General features: G+C 37.8%; 1 protein-coding gene across 10 annotated transcripts in view; it reads left to right on the plus strand.

Moving 5' to 3' along the window:
* ARHGAP21 (Rho GTPase activating protein 21) overlaps nt 1–15164 on the plus strand; it is a 130103-nt gene that overhangs the window by 108225 nt on the left and 6714 nt on the right. For 8 of the 10 annotated variants that reach the window (XM_027559941.1, XM_027559947.1, XM_027559944.1 and 5 more), the window contains 13 exons: nt 1341–1377; nt 4140–4265; nt 5371–5655; nt 7955–8019; nt 8097–8236; nt 9073–9215; nt 9969–10124; nt 10267–10345; nt 11488–11561; nt 11639–11728; nt 13329–13454; nt 13652–13693; nt 14010–14115. In XM_027559941.1, the coding sequence (XP_027415742.1) occupies nt 1341–1377; nt 4140–4265; nt 5371–5655; nt 7955–8019; nt 8097–8236; nt 9073–9215; nt 9969–10124; nt 10267–10345; nt 11488–11561; nt 11639–11728; nt 13329–13454; nt 13652–13693; nt 14010–14115 (1469 nt within the window). The remainder of the gene's footprint in view (nt 1–1340; nt 1378–4139; nt 4266–5370; nt 5656–7954; nt 8020–8096; nt 8237–9072; nt 9216–9968; nt 10125–10266; nt 10346–11487; nt 11562–11638; nt 11729–13328; nt 13455–13651; nt 13694–14009; nt 14116–15164) is intronic. The other 2 variants (XM_027559945.1, XM_027559948.1) reach the window with 1 other exon arrangement.

Below are 15164 nucleotides of genomic sequence, written 5' to 3' on the forward strand. Positions count from 1 at the left end.
CCTATTCTCAGACAGAGCTATGCCATCTTTTATGTAATTCCAGAGCTATTCCTTGTGTAAAATCATACACATTTGCATATGCTTATATACATTCATGTGTGTATTCTAATTATTTTTATAAACAAATGATACGTGCTCTACACACAGATCTTGGAGAGCTTTCAGTGTGTGTATTCCTGGCTCATTCTTTTTCATAATTGTTTAATTTTCCACTGAGGAGTTACACTGTAATATATTTAATTGGTATTCTGTATTCTATTAGTAGACATTTCGATGGTCAAATCTTATTCCACAGCAAATAATCCTTCCTAGACTATATTTATACATAGTTCATTTAGCATATATGTGTGTGAGTACAGTTAGAAAAGGGATTGTTATATCAAAGGGTGTGTATATTTTTTACTCTAAATTTATTGCCAGTTGCTGTCCAATTTGCTCTTCCTAGACTAGCTGCCTTAGGGAGTGTGTGAGGTGTGGCCAGGGCAGTGTCAGTGACTGGCAGGGATTATTCTTACGATGCAGAATGGGATGTATAAGCCATCTTCGCCTTTACTCTCCCTTACACAAAGATATCGGTAACAGCCTCGTTTCACAGTCAGCTTTACCTTATCCCAGCTACACTCTGCTTCCTGCAAAGATGGTGGGACTGAGAGGAAAGGACCATGCCATCTTCAGTCACACATTAAAATCCTGTGCTCCTTAAATGAATTTTGAATTACCACACAAAACAGCTTTGTCCCGTGAACTTAACCTGTTTTGAATAATCAGTGTGAGCCTGTCCTCCGAAGCTCTAAGCTTTTTTAGTGGCTTTCAGAGTTGTTCTCTGTACTGAAACATCCAGAATAGGGTCGGAGGGAAGAGTGGTGGCCGTGACCAGCCCTGATAATGCGCTTGCTGCCACCATGTCCACAAGCTGGATGAGTGTGCACGTGCTGGTCTCTCTGGCCACTGATGGTAGCCATGGACTGCTCACTATTGACAGTGTGGAAATCCTTAGTAGAGCATTATAGCTATGGGCAACTAATAACATAAAACCCAATGCTTAGTTTGAGTAGCTTTTTCTTTGATCTAAAAAACCCAAGAAAACAAAAATCTCACCTTTTATACAGAGATGGTTTTAACTTACAGTTTAAGAAAGCTCTGTCACTGAATCGAAAGTTTAAGTATTTAGAAAATTGGCTCTTTTTCCTTACTTGCATTGAACCCTGAACACTTAACATGGTAAAAATGAAAGGTCATCTTATTAATGAAAGAGCAGTTGTAATAGTCAAATTACTTTTACATCTTTAAGGTATTTTTGTGAACTTATTACAAATATTGATAGATTTCTTTTCCAACAGGTCTTTTAAACATGTATCTAGCCTGAAGGGAATCAAGGTAGGTAGTCAATATTTTTAAAATACAAGCAAATGATAAACATTTCTATTAACTTTAATTTACTTTAGCTCTTCATAGAGAATTGTTTATCATTGGGTATCTTATATTTAAGTGTCATAACCCTTTATTCTGTAAGCTTCAAGTGCATTTGGAAAATTGCCTTCTAAGTTGTGATTTATAAACGTATTCATCAAGTATATAATACTTCACATGCATTGTGCTGATTTTCTTATTTTATTGCTAAACGTTTATGGACAGAACTCTGACTGTCCAGCAGGATGTTTATTTTTCTGTCCTCAACATTACTTCACTCAGCCACCACCCCCTCAGTGCAATCCACCCCATCTACTCTTATCTACCCTCCCCTCATACCTTTGCCTAAAAGTTGTTAGACAGGAATTTTGTTATTTTGCCTTCTTCAAAAACATTAGGGTCTTCACTTATACTCACACTTTCTGCCTTCCTTACCCTTATCTTAATAAATACCTATTCCTATTTTTTTTAATTTATTGTTATTTATCTGGCTGCTTCGGGTCTCAGTTGTAGCACTCAGGATCATCACTGCATCGTGTGGAGTCTTTCATTGTAGCTCACAGACTATGAGGTTGTGGCACATGGGCTTAGTTGCCCTATGGCATTGGGATCTTAGTTCCCAACCAGGGGTTGGACTCACGTCCCCTGCATTGCATGGCAGATTCTTAACCACTGGACCACCAGGGAAGTGCCAATAAATATCTTTTTACTTGGAACATTATCCTATTAAACACAAACACCCACATTTCTTCTTTGGATCCCATCACTTTTCCCTTTCTCAGGACCCTTCTCTCTTCTGCAGAATCTCTCTTTCCAGTGGTTCAGTCACCAGCATGTAAAGGCATGTTCTACTATTTCCTGTATTTAAAAGAAAAACCTTCCTGGAATCCGCAACCCCTCTCCCCTATTTACTGCTCCTATTTTACTCTTCCACAGCAAAATTCCTTGGGAAAAAATTGTCCGTGGTTTCCACTCCCCCATGTCATGTCTTTCTCAACCCACACATATCAGGATGGCACTGTTCAGGCCGAGGTTACCAATAAAAGACTAGTTGTTAGGGCTTTTTGTGTGGGTTCTTTTTTTTTTTTTTTGCTGCGTTGGGTCTTCTCACAGCACCTGGGGTCTTTGTTGTAGAGCGTGGGGTCTAGAGCACACAAGCTCAGTTGCCCCGCAGCATGTGGGATCTTAGTTTCCGGACCAGGGGTCATACCCACATTCCCTGCATTGGAAGGCAGATTCTTGACCACTGAACCACCAGGAAGCCCCTAGTTGCTTGGGTTTTTAACACATTTGACTTTTCAGGAGTATCCAGTGTGATTTCTCACCTCCTGAAACACTTTCTTCTGCTGGTCTCCATTTCTGCCTCTTGTCTAGTATATAAAATGTTGGAAGGTCTAGAGCTGGTTCTGACTCCTCTGGCCTCTCCATCTACCCTCATTTTCTCAACGACCTGCCCCAGACATCTCCCCAAGTATATATCGCTAGGCTTGACCTCTTCCCCAAACTTCGGCTCACGTGGGCTCCTGCCCTGCACCATCTGCAATGGGATGTGTAATGAGCAGCTCAAGGTTTACACACCCAAGTAGACTTAGATGACTCCCCCAGACATGTATCCCCCAGCTTTCCCATCTCTCAAAATCTGCTTCAGGTCACCTAGTTGTTCAAGTGTCAAATACAGTAATTAGCCTGCTTTTTCTTTTCCATTTCACGTGCCAGTCCACTCCACCTCCAGGACGTACCCTGAACCTTTCCATTCCTCTCCGTCTTCATTTTTGCTCCTGTAGTCCCAGCTCGTGTCATCCCTCACCTGGATTCCCATAGGTTGCCCTTTCATAGTTGTTCTTTCAAATCCACACTCCAGGTAGCAAGCAGTGCGACCTTCCAGCTGTGTGATCAGATGGTATAACTCCCCTGATGCGTCACGTCATGGTCTCCCCCCCAGCACTTCCTGTCACAGCTTGGAGGACCCTGAACAATCCATAATTAGCAGTTTCTCTTACTCCCATGGAAGAGTAAACATTTAAAATGATAACAGTGAAGGACTTCCCTGACAGTGCGGTAGTTAAGATTGCCTGCCAACACAGGGACTTGGATTCCATCCTCAGTTGGGGAACTAAGATCCCGCGCACTGCCTGGCACGGCCAAAAAAATAAAACAGAAAAAGAAAAGATGATAACGATGAATGTATATTCATTAGCTATGCATTCTCCCTAAATTTTCTCTTTCCCCTGACCTTTCATGGTTACCCCTTTTAAAAATGTTTTCTCCAAATTTCATCTTACGTGTTCTTTCTGCAGAGAAGATTTGCTTCAGCAGCACCAATTTATAGCCACTCCTTGGTTGTTCCTTTTATCGCCTCTCACTGTTTCATTCTCCAAATGGCACTAATCACAATCTGATCATTCTTTTGTTTTTTTATTTTTTATTCTTCTTTGTCTTTCCTCACTAAAACTGTGAGCTCTTAAGAACAGGAAAATTGTACTCTTTCTGTTGTTTTTTAATGGTTAAAAAAAATTTCTTCAGGTGACTTTAAAAAATGATGCTCATCTTAAAAAACAAATAAATAAAAAAATTTTTTCTTATGTAATTGACAAATTTAGGGGTTTTCAAAAGTAGCCTTTCATTTGGAAGATTTAGTAGAAGACTTTCAGCAAAGTAATTTCAACATACAAGTATTTCCAAAGGAAAAAGCTGATATTTTGCTGTGTTTTCTGTGACCTTTTCTATAGATCTTAGACAGTCAAAAGTCATCAGAAGATTCCGGATCCAGGAAAGACTCTTCCTCAGAGGTTTTCAGCGATGCTGCCAAGGAAGGGTGGCTTCATTTCAGGCCACTCGTCACTGATAAGGGCAAGGTAGTACGTTTTCTCAGCTACCGTGAGCTTGTGAAATGCAGGCCCTGAAAAACAAAGCAATCAGTCTGTATATGGAAAATGGCAACATATACATAATAAGAAGAGTCGAAAACATTTATAAGTATCTTTGTTGACATACAGGAAAAATTATTTTAAAAACTTCTGATCAGTGATTTAATTTAATATCTTTTAAAATTTAATGCCTTTTTCATTCTTTATATCAATTACATATGGACTATGTTATCTTTTGGCAACATTAAAGTGACATCAATGTATTTAAGAAGGAACTCTGCTTCTCTTATTAAAAAATTTATTACCCATGGATTATCACAGGTAGTCCTTTAGGGAGTGGCAATTCTCCATATTAATATTGAAAAACTTTTATTCAGCGTCTTTCAGTTTACTCTGTTAAGTTTCCTTTAAAATAGCTTTATCGTTCCATTTATTTGATAAACATAAGAGGTATTTAAATGAATATCACAGTATCAATATATGCTTCATGAAGCAAATAACAATATAATAAAAACTTTACCAGAAAATTTCCTACAATATTTGGGCAGTTAATTTATAAGAAAACTATAATACCGTCAAAAGAATATCAAACTTTTCTTTTCTTTAGAAAACCCACCTTGGATGTTGTTACTTGACCATATAAAATCGATCAATTTTGTTAACTAAATTCATCACTTGTACATATCATTTTGGAGTCACCTTATGCAGTGTTTGTCATTTGCATGATCTAAGCCTTGCTTTCACTCAAAAGATTTTTCTGACTGGTCTTTTTCCTTATTTTCTATTTCCTTAGCATTTTTTATATATTTTGCTACACTCGCTTTATCCTAATTAACTTTGTTTATTTTATTTTCTGGACCCAATTAAAGTTGAGGTTTCACTACCCTTGATTGTGATAGGAATGCAGTGCCCAACTTGGTTTACACTGCACAAATTTTGTCTTTCCTCCTCTAACAAATACACGTTGACGTGAAGCAGGCACCTGCCACCTTGGGTTAACATTTCCGTATGTTAACAGCGCTGCTCGGCATGTCTGTTCTGCACTAAGATTTAGCCGAGTGCTGATCTGTCTGATTTGTCTCATGTTCTCCAGCGTGTTGGTGGAAGTATTCGGCCATGGAAGCAGATGTATGTTGTACTTCGGGGCCATTCGCTGTATCTGTACAAAGATAAACGAGAACAGACAACTCCGTCTGAGGAGGAGCAGCCCATCAGTGTTAACGCCTGCTTAATAGACATCTCTTACAGCGAGACCAAGAGGAAGAATGTCTTTCGACTCACCACGTCTGACTGCGAGTGCCTGTTTCAGGCTGAAGACAGGGATGACATGTTAGCCTGGATCAAAACCATCCAGGAGAGCAGCAATTTAAATGAGGAGGTGATTGTCCAAAATGACATGGATAAAACCAACAACCTTCACAATGGTTTTTTAAAAGAAGACTGAAAGAATCTGATACATCACTTTAAAAAAAATTATAGTATGCTATTTTCACTTAAAAATAGGTGACCAGAAGGAAAACTCAGGGAATTCCCTGGTGGTCCAGTGGTTAGAACTCTGTGCTTCCATTGCCGTGGGCATGGGTTTGATCCCTAGTCAGGGAACTGAGGTCAGGACCCTCAAGCTGCATTCCCCACCCCCACCCCCACAAAAAAAAAAACAAGACGAAGAAGAATTCAGTGTACATATTAATATTTTATATTACTTTCACTTACTGGAAAATCATCATTACTGAGCTAGAGAAATAGATAATTCAGATATTCTGCAGACTTTGTCAAACAGTGAACTGATGAGAGATCTAGGTTCCTAGTCCTAGTCATTACCTTAATGACTAAATACTCCGTTTCTTTATCTTAAGACCAGGATTGTTGTGGGGCTTAAGTTACACTGAAAATGCTTCTCAAATCACTGTGTAAATTCAAAGAGATATGATAGTGTGGTTTTTTTTTTTAATGAAATGGTGCAGGCAAGAGTATAATATAGCCTATAGTAATACAATAATTGGATTCTAAGAAAACTTGCATTATCAGAAATCATGTGATAAGCCAATTTTTCTTTTTAATAAGGAGTTTCTGACTCACAGCCATCAAGATATTTTTACAGCAGAAATTCCAGTAGTGAAGATACTGTTTTCACATGTACATAACTATAAACTCTACAGAGCAGATTCAGCAATGGTTAAGTCTAGATTTTACTCAAGGGTGCCTTTTTCCTATCAACACAGTTCTGCATAGATATTGTTCTCCTTTTGTGTGACCTGTTGTTATGACAAAAAAAGAAAAACACAAGGTTCTTTCCTCTTACAGTATTCAGGAACACCTACATCAAGCATAAAATTACGCGAATTATGTTCCCAAATTTAGTCATTTCCATTATATCCAATTTAAATCGTGAAAACTTAGTTCATAAGAAAAATGCCTATGTTTTTTTCCCTCTGATAGTGTATACTCTTTCTTGTTTGTCGCTAACAATGAATCCTGGATCTGTGTCAATACAACCCTTTCTCTACAACCACCACTATAAAAAAACATCAGTGAGTTTTGTCACAGTAAGGAAGGAAAATCAGAACTTGGATTTAGATTTCAGCTCTAAGTAGCAATTCACAGGAGTTCCTGTTTGAATCAGCACCTGCTCTGTGCTAGGTGTCATACTGGGCAGTAGATGACTTCATCTTTGACACGTAGGGCTGTTTTAAGGGTTGATGGAGGTAACCCTTACGAAGAATGCAGCCCAGTGCCTGGTAGGTTGTGAACATGCACTTCATGTCAGCCATCATCACTATCATCTGATTTTTCAGACACAGATATTTTCACCCAGTTTTATAGCTCAGAAAGTAATAATTCACTGAGCATATACCATATGGCAGGCAGTCTTTTAAGCATTTTTACATTGGTTAATCATAGTAATCATACGAATATATCCCACTATTATCAATCATTACCATGTTTCAAACATGGGAACTATTTGACAAAGAGAGGTTAAGTAGTGTCCCCAGAGTCACATAGCTTGGAAGTGTCAGGACTAGGACTTACACCCAGGCAATCTTATTCTAGGTCTTAACCGTATCCTTTTTCAATTGGTAGATGAGAAGAATAGATTTGAATCCGAGAATTTACAAAGCCTGTGTTCTTTGTAAATTATAATGTTCACTGTGATCGAAATGAGACAAGTAAAAAATATATTTGAGGACACATGTCAATATAGACCTGGAATCAGTAGGGAAAAAAAATCATTATGCTATGGTCAACTCTGAGTTTTCCAGACAGCATATTGTTGAGGTTAAAAAAAAAACAAAACAGTTTTGAGCTTTTCTGTTCTAACAATCTTTCTGGGGTTAGCGAGAAAAAACTGGTTCTCTGTTTCCCAGTCATTTATTAAAAATGACAGATGAGTTCAGTAAATGTGAACACTGGCAACTTGCTGGTTGTCTAGGTATTGCAGGGATACAGGAAATAAACGGAAAGCTCTTGGAAATGGGAGAGGCACTTGGAGCATTTGTCACTTAGTGATGTTGGGTCGTGATTTGAATAGAGGTTTTAAAACCACTCCATAGTGTCGGTATTGAATGAGCAAAGTAGTATGGAGCCCCCGACCCATACCCCCTGCCACCAAAAAAAAGTAGGATCCCTATTTAAATTTAGAATTGACTTTCTCATTTTACCTTCTGTTTATTCTGTAGGACACTGGAGTCACTAACAGGGACCTAATTAGTCGAAGAATAAAAGAATACAACAGTCTAATGAGGTGAGAATCCCACCGTGCTTCCTAGGTCATCAGGATGTAAAAATGCTTGTTTGTTCACAAATGTCCCTTTCTTTCAGCAGCAAAGCAGAGCCATTGCCGAAGACCCCTCGCCAGAGTCTCAGCATCCGGCAGACCCTACTTGGTGCTAAAGCAGAGCCTCGGACTCAGAGTCCACACTCTCCCAAGGAGGAGTCAGAAAGGAAGCTTCTTAGTAAAGGTACTGACACCAGTGTTCCTAGATACATGTAGGATTTAAAATTGGGACCATAGGGACTTCTTTAGCAGTCCAGTGGTTAGGACTCTGAGCTTCCACTGTAGGGGGTGTGGGTTTGATCCCGGGTTGGGGAACTAAGACCCCACATGCCCCATGCTGCAGCCAAAAAAATAAATAAATAGAAAGTAAAATAAAACAGGGATTGTAGTAAATCAACTAAATATAGTTGAAGTATCAGTTTAAAATATTTTTTAATGAAACAAAATTGGGATTGCAAAGACATTTTCATATTTTTCTGTGGACCTCAGCTCAGGGTGAACTAACCCAGAGATCACTGGTCCCTGGTCTAGGCTAGTGGGGCCTTTCTTAAGATGGGAGTCTAAGACATCAGTTCTTGTTAATACAATAAAGACCAAGAGAGGGAAAATCCAACACATATATACCACATCAAAAACTACCAGTTTGATTAATAATGAAGATCCAGGCACTTTCATTTTGAAATAGAACCAATATATTTACTTTTGCTAAAGTCTCACTATAAAGATGTCACATTGATTGTTTTCTTGACTGTTTTAAAGAAAATCATGGTGCAGATAGTCAAAAGGTGAAGAAGCATACATGATTCCAACTATTAATAGATTTATCTGGAAGGTTGAAAGGAGTGTTATATTTGGAAGAAAATAGAATAGAATATGTTTGATAAATAAAGTTTGTATTCTTTATAGAACAGGACTCTGACTTATATAAATCTTGATTAAGAATCTTTAAAGTCATGATTTAGATACTCTCGTTGCCATTTTCTCTTCTTATGTCATTTTCTTTTGAAAAACAATCAAAAGATGATACCAGTCCTCCAAAAGACAAAGGCACGTGGAGAAAAGGCATTCCAAGTATTATGAGAAAGACATTTGAGAAAAAGCCTACTGCTACGGGAACATTCGGGGTCAGACTGGACGACTGCCCACCAGCTCATACAAACCGGGTAGGAGACACCGGCCAACCAGCCTTCCTCAAGTCATTAATTCAGCCGTAGTCGTATTAGGACCTGAGTACACAGCCCTGCAGGTCACAGGGCGTGTCTGTCCGTCTGTTGAATATTTTCCTTGTCTTAACAGACCTTAGTTTCTCTTAAGTGTTTTTGACCTGTATGAGTGTGTTGAGTAATTTTTGTAACGTTTTTTGCTCATGTATTGACTCTGAAATGGAATAATTATTCAACCAGTAGGAATGTATTCAAAATGCTTGATAAGAATTCATTTTCAAGTCATGTGTGTTTAAAGAAACATGGGAACAAGGACTTGATTGAGAAAGTGTTATAGATGTAAGTGTGTGTGTGTGTGTGTGTGTGTGTGTACAATGCACATGTTAAGATTCATATCACGAGTGGATGAATGTTATTCTAACCTCCTTCTTCCCCTCTACCCTTCTTTTATTCAACTGAACTGTTTCCACATTCTCTTATTTGCTCTTATTTCCTCCTTAGACTTTTATTACTATGGATTCTCCTTTCTGTCTTGACTTACTCATTCTTTCCCCACTGACTCAAATATCTCCTGTTGGTTTTATCTCTTCGCAGTTCTGCAATGTCTATATTCATTTTCTCTGTATCAAATAACAGCAATTCATATACTGTTTCCTTTTTGATGGAAAGGGTCTTTTAGCTATGATATACATCTATTAACTGAAGATAAACATTCATATGGTGTTAAATAAATGTTTATTTCTTGTTTTGCAGTATATTCCATTAATAGTTGACATATGTTGTAAATTAGTTGAAGAAAGAGGTCTGGAATATACAGGTATTTACAGAGTCCCTGGAAACAATGCAGCCATCTCCAGTATGCAGGAGGAGCTCAACAAGGGAATGGCTGATATTGATATACAAGATGATGTAAGTTTGTGTCTTTTTTTTTTTTTTTTAATTTGGGTATTTCTGTTTGAATTACTGGTCTGTGTTGTTGGTTTTGTTTTTTTTTTCTCCCCTTTGGTGGTATTGACTACAAAAGTACTGTATTTTTATCTTGCATAACCAGAAATGGCGAGATTTGAATGTGATCAGCAGTTTATTAAAATCCTTCTTCAGAAAACTCCCAGAACCTCTCTTCACGAATGGTGAGTTTACCTCCACCAAAGACACCAGATGAAACAGTTGAACCATACATAGTTGGGAACCCATAGCATATTCAATTAAACTGGGAGAAAATAGTTTTATCAAAGGGAACAGGAGGTTTTGTTTAGTTCTTATTAGTATACAAAGCATAATCGTGTGTTATTTTTGTGATCTGGATTGTTTTTCCCTCCTGATACATTTCAGTGAAAAGTAGAGTTTATTTAAAAATTGTTACAGTTCAGTAAAAATATATATTATTCTGTTCATTCATGTTTACAGCCAAGTTGAAAATACCTTTATTACTGTTCTCAGTGAAAAGCCTTCAGACATTTTAAGATACAATTAGTAGAAAAACATTTTTTCAGCCAAGCCTACTATTTGACTGAGATAAGACCCTGTGGCAGGTGTTGCAGTGAAGAGAGAAAAAGTGGACAGACGGATGTACCCTCAGCAAACTCACATTTTAGGGAATTTCCTTTATTTGATAAGGCTTGTGTGTGCGTGTGTGCTCAGTCACTCAGTTGTGTCTGACTCTGCAACCTCATGGACTATAGCCCGCCAGGCTTCTCTGTCCAAGGGATTTTCCAGTCAAGAATACTGAAGTGGGTTGCCATTTCCTTCTCCAGTGGATTTCCCCAAACTAGGGATCAAAACTATGTCTCTTGGGTCTCTTGGGTCGGCTTGCCGCTGCTGCTGCTAAGTCGCTTCAGTTGTGTCCGACTCTGTGCGACCCCATATACGGCAGCCCACCTGGCTCCCCCGTCCCTGGGATTTTCCAGGCAAGAATACTGGAGTGGGTTGCCATTTCCTTCTCCAGTGCATGAAAGTGAAAAGGGAAAGTGAAGTCTCTCAGTCGTGTCTGACTCCTAGCGACCCCGTGGACTGCAGCCTACCAGGCTCCTCCATCCATGGGATTTTCCAGGCAAGAGTACTGGAGTGGGTTGCCATTGCCTTCTCCTTGTGTTGGCTTAGAAGATATTAAAAACTATAGCAGTTTCAAAGACAACATTTCAAAGGCTGTTTGTGGTCTTCACTATTTTGTTTTTCTTTTTAATCATAGTTTGAAATTGAATCTTAAAGGGAAACTTGATTACACTTGAACAATTTAAGATGAATTTGTTTTTTTTGTTCTTACTGTTGTCAGATAAATACGCCGACTTTATTGAAGCCAATCGTAAGGAAGATCCTCTAGATCGTCTGAAAACATTAAAAAGACTAGTAGGTATTATTTTGTATTTTTGGAGGTACAACAAAAGTTTAGCATTTAAATCCATCATGCAAATAATATGTTTCAGATTCATGATTTGCCCGAACATCATTATGAAACACTCAAGTTTCTTTCGGCTCATCTGAAGACAGTAGCAGAAAATTCAGAAAAAAATAAGGTAGGTAAACTCTTTATTGAAGAGATATGCTTTCAGTGGCTTCAGTTGAAAAGACATGCTCCCCTGCTTCAGGCCAAATAATCAAAAATAGGTTATAATTAAACAAAAGCTCTAAAATACATCACATTGCTGATCAAGTCCCTCTAAAGATTACTCTTAAAAGCAAAAGATCCCCAAAATATCAATTACTACTTTTTAAAGACATTCTCTTTTATGTTTATCCAGCAAGAAAAATGAAAAAGAAAGTTCACTTTTATTTTTCAACTGTATCTTAATATTTTGAATGTGCAATGCTTGCATAAAACAACAGTAAAAATGTATCAAGTGGTATACAGTGACAAACAACAGACATTTCCTTTGTTTTGGTTTAAACAGATAAGACCTTTTCTTTGTTTTGTTTTAATACCACCGTATTATCTTTATCAAACACACCAAGATTTAGTATTCTTTAATATTATCTTAATATTCTATTCATGTGTAGTTTTTCCTGATTGATTTAAAGAAATGTCTTTTTTATGAGTATCATATTGAATAAAAAAAAAAAACCCACACACCAAATAAATGAACAAACAAAACCAAACAAAAAAATTCACTGATACAGAGAACAGAGCAGTGGTTACCAGAGGGGAGGAGGGTTGGGGATGCAGGGAAGGAGGGTGAGGGGTGACAGGGTAAAAGGGGATCAACTGTATAGTGATGGATGGAACTGAATTTTTGGTATGGGTCCCTAGATCAGTTTGATTTTTTTAAATTCTACAATGGTGTTTTACTCTCTGGTATGTTTTTGGTATTGGTTATTTAATGTTTTAATCAAATCTTGAGGTCAAAAGATTATACTAAACACTATAAGATATAACAAAAAAGATTTGTACCTTTGATAACTGGGTAGTTAAACAGGAATACAAAATATGGAAATAAACATACAAACATCTAGGTATATAATGCTGAGATATTCATATTGGTACAAGGGTGAGCAAAAGGCTTTGGAAGTCTTGGATGAAGTAAAGGTTTTATCAAAAGAATATTTTTAGACATTAGATTTTTACATATTCATGATCTTAATGTACCACTTGGGCAAATTTGGAAAATTTTATATATTTATTTCCAATTTTTAGTTTTTGAGGGGAGAGGTTTTCCCTATTCTTTTACAAATTTTATTAGCTTTGATTTTAATAGTTTTATCAGTTAATCCAACTTTGGTAATACTTCTTTTTAGCTGTGCTGTGCAGTTCTCTGACCAGGAATCGAACCCGTGCCCCCTGCAGTGGAATCGTGGAGCCTTAACCACCGGACCACTAGGGAATTCCCTATAATACTAGTTGTGAACTAGATAAATTGCTTTCACTCAAACACTTCTTGGAAAAAATGTCAGTTGTGTTGTATATTGTCATTAAAGCAAGAAAAAATTTACATATAGATTGGTTTATGGAAATCCCAACCAGGAAGTATTATTACTATTTTACACACGTCAGTCAACCATTGTTTTGCCTTCTTTTTCATCAAAAGAACCTTTCAGAAATAAAATGCCAAACATGCAATGGGAATTTAAGCCTACTTTCTTAAGAAATGCTATGATGTTTTCTGATATCCTTTGTTGCAGATGGAACCAAGAAACCTAGCCATAGTGTTTGGTCCAACTCTTGTGAGAACCTCCGAAGATAACATGACACACATGGTCACTCACATGCCAGATCAGTACAAGATCGTAGAGACACTCATTCAGCACGTAAGTTCCAGCTTCGGCTCGTCAAGAACATTCTTTTTCATGAGCAGCTGATAGTTGGCAGGGTAGCATATGGTTATAATTTTTTTTTTTTTCGCCTAAGAAAAATTACTTTTTTTTCTGTGCTATCCTCCAAAATATAGATCTCTTTAGGGGGTTGTTTAATTTCTCTTTTTCACCGTCTTTATTTTAAATTTTAGCATGACTGGTTTTTCACAGAAGAAGGTGCTGAAGAACCTCTTGTAAGTATTGGCTGTCAGCGTTTATACTATGTTCTGGGGACACGTGAGATGCTGACCCTACAACAGTGTCACCTTCCTGCTTTGTATGCTATTGTCTGCTTTGCATCTCGGAAGCAGGTCTATATAGCACCTCAGTTTCTGATCAAATGAAAGTCCAAGTATGATGCTTGTTTGGTAATTAATTATATGCAAACAGTGTAAAAAAATTAAGTATATGTCCTCCACTCAGTAATGTGTCTTTTACTAAATGTTGTTTGAATTTTAAAGAAAGTATCTTTGAAGAGATGATGAAGAGATCTTTGTTTATTAACCATAGACAACAGTGCAGGAGGAAAACACAGTAGACTCCCAGCCAGTGCCAAACATAGATCATTTACTCACCAACATTGGAAGGACAGGCGTCTCCCCTGGAGATGTATCAGGTAACTCTTGCCTGGGCAGTATTGATCTTTAGGTTAAAAGCTAAATTTTTATAACATGAAAGAGCAAGTCAATCATAAGTAACAATTCACTCTGATTTTTTTTTTCCTTTTCTTCTTCTCTTTTTTCCCTTTCTACTAATAAAAGAATGTAATCTTCCCTTTCTGATTGATCGTGATTATCTTCCAGTGACTGTAATGCCATTGGCAGTGCATGGAGTTGTAATGCTTGTCAGAAAGGAACTATGAGGGAAAATGAGCATGCAAACCACTGTTTTGTTCTTTTTTTTTTTTTTTAATTCACAGTTTCCATGTAATAGTCATCACAAGGTAAAACAGATACCCGCTACTGAGTATGTGGTTGCTGTGATGGCAGAAAGTGTGGTCTAGACTGTTACAAGTAATTCTTACTCTTGAGCTGGATGTTCTGTTGAAAAAGCAGCAAGTTAACTGTAAAATGCTCACGGGCAACATTTCCATAAATGCAGTATATATTATCTTGTCACTACAGAGGTCACCGTAAAAGTCAACCTCTTTGGCATTTTCTTCTGTTTTCTATCGCCACCCTAATATTTGGTGAAATACGAGTTCCTGCAGGCTCTTTCGATGAAAGTTTTCTCCTGCCAAACTGTTGCAACTAACCTAGCATGTTTTACACCATGTTCTCCCTTTGTCTCCAGTTCGTGTTTTAGTCCTAAAGGGTTTTTCTTCCAGCATTTTACTGACACAGGCAAATCTATACTGATGTTGAACAGGCGAGATGGGAGGAGTCTATCACACGGTAATGTCGCTAGTGGATTCTGTGGTGTCCCTGATGGACAGCTGGAACTGTAGGAAGAAGGACGACTGTTGTCCACACTGTAGCTGCCTTGTCTGCAGAAACCCCCGATTCCTGTAAACGCACACCGAGTTGATCTGTGGTGTACATTTTCTCTTACAATTCTTGTAAACAGATCACGACTACTTTCTTAAAAGTTTTTCTGCTGTTTCTTGTTATTTCTGAAGCAGACCGTGAGGAGAAATAGCATGGTATGGTCTACCAGTTCTTAAAG

This window comes from Bos indicus x Bos taurus, chromosome 13, assembly GCF_003369695.1.
Source record: "Bos indicus x Bos taurus breed Angus x Brahman F1 hybrid chromosome 13, Bos_hybrid_MaternalHap_v2.0, whole genome shotgun sequence".
NCBI lineage: Eukaryota > Metazoa > Chordata > Mammalia > Artiodactyla > Bovidae > Bos > Bos indicus x Bos taurus.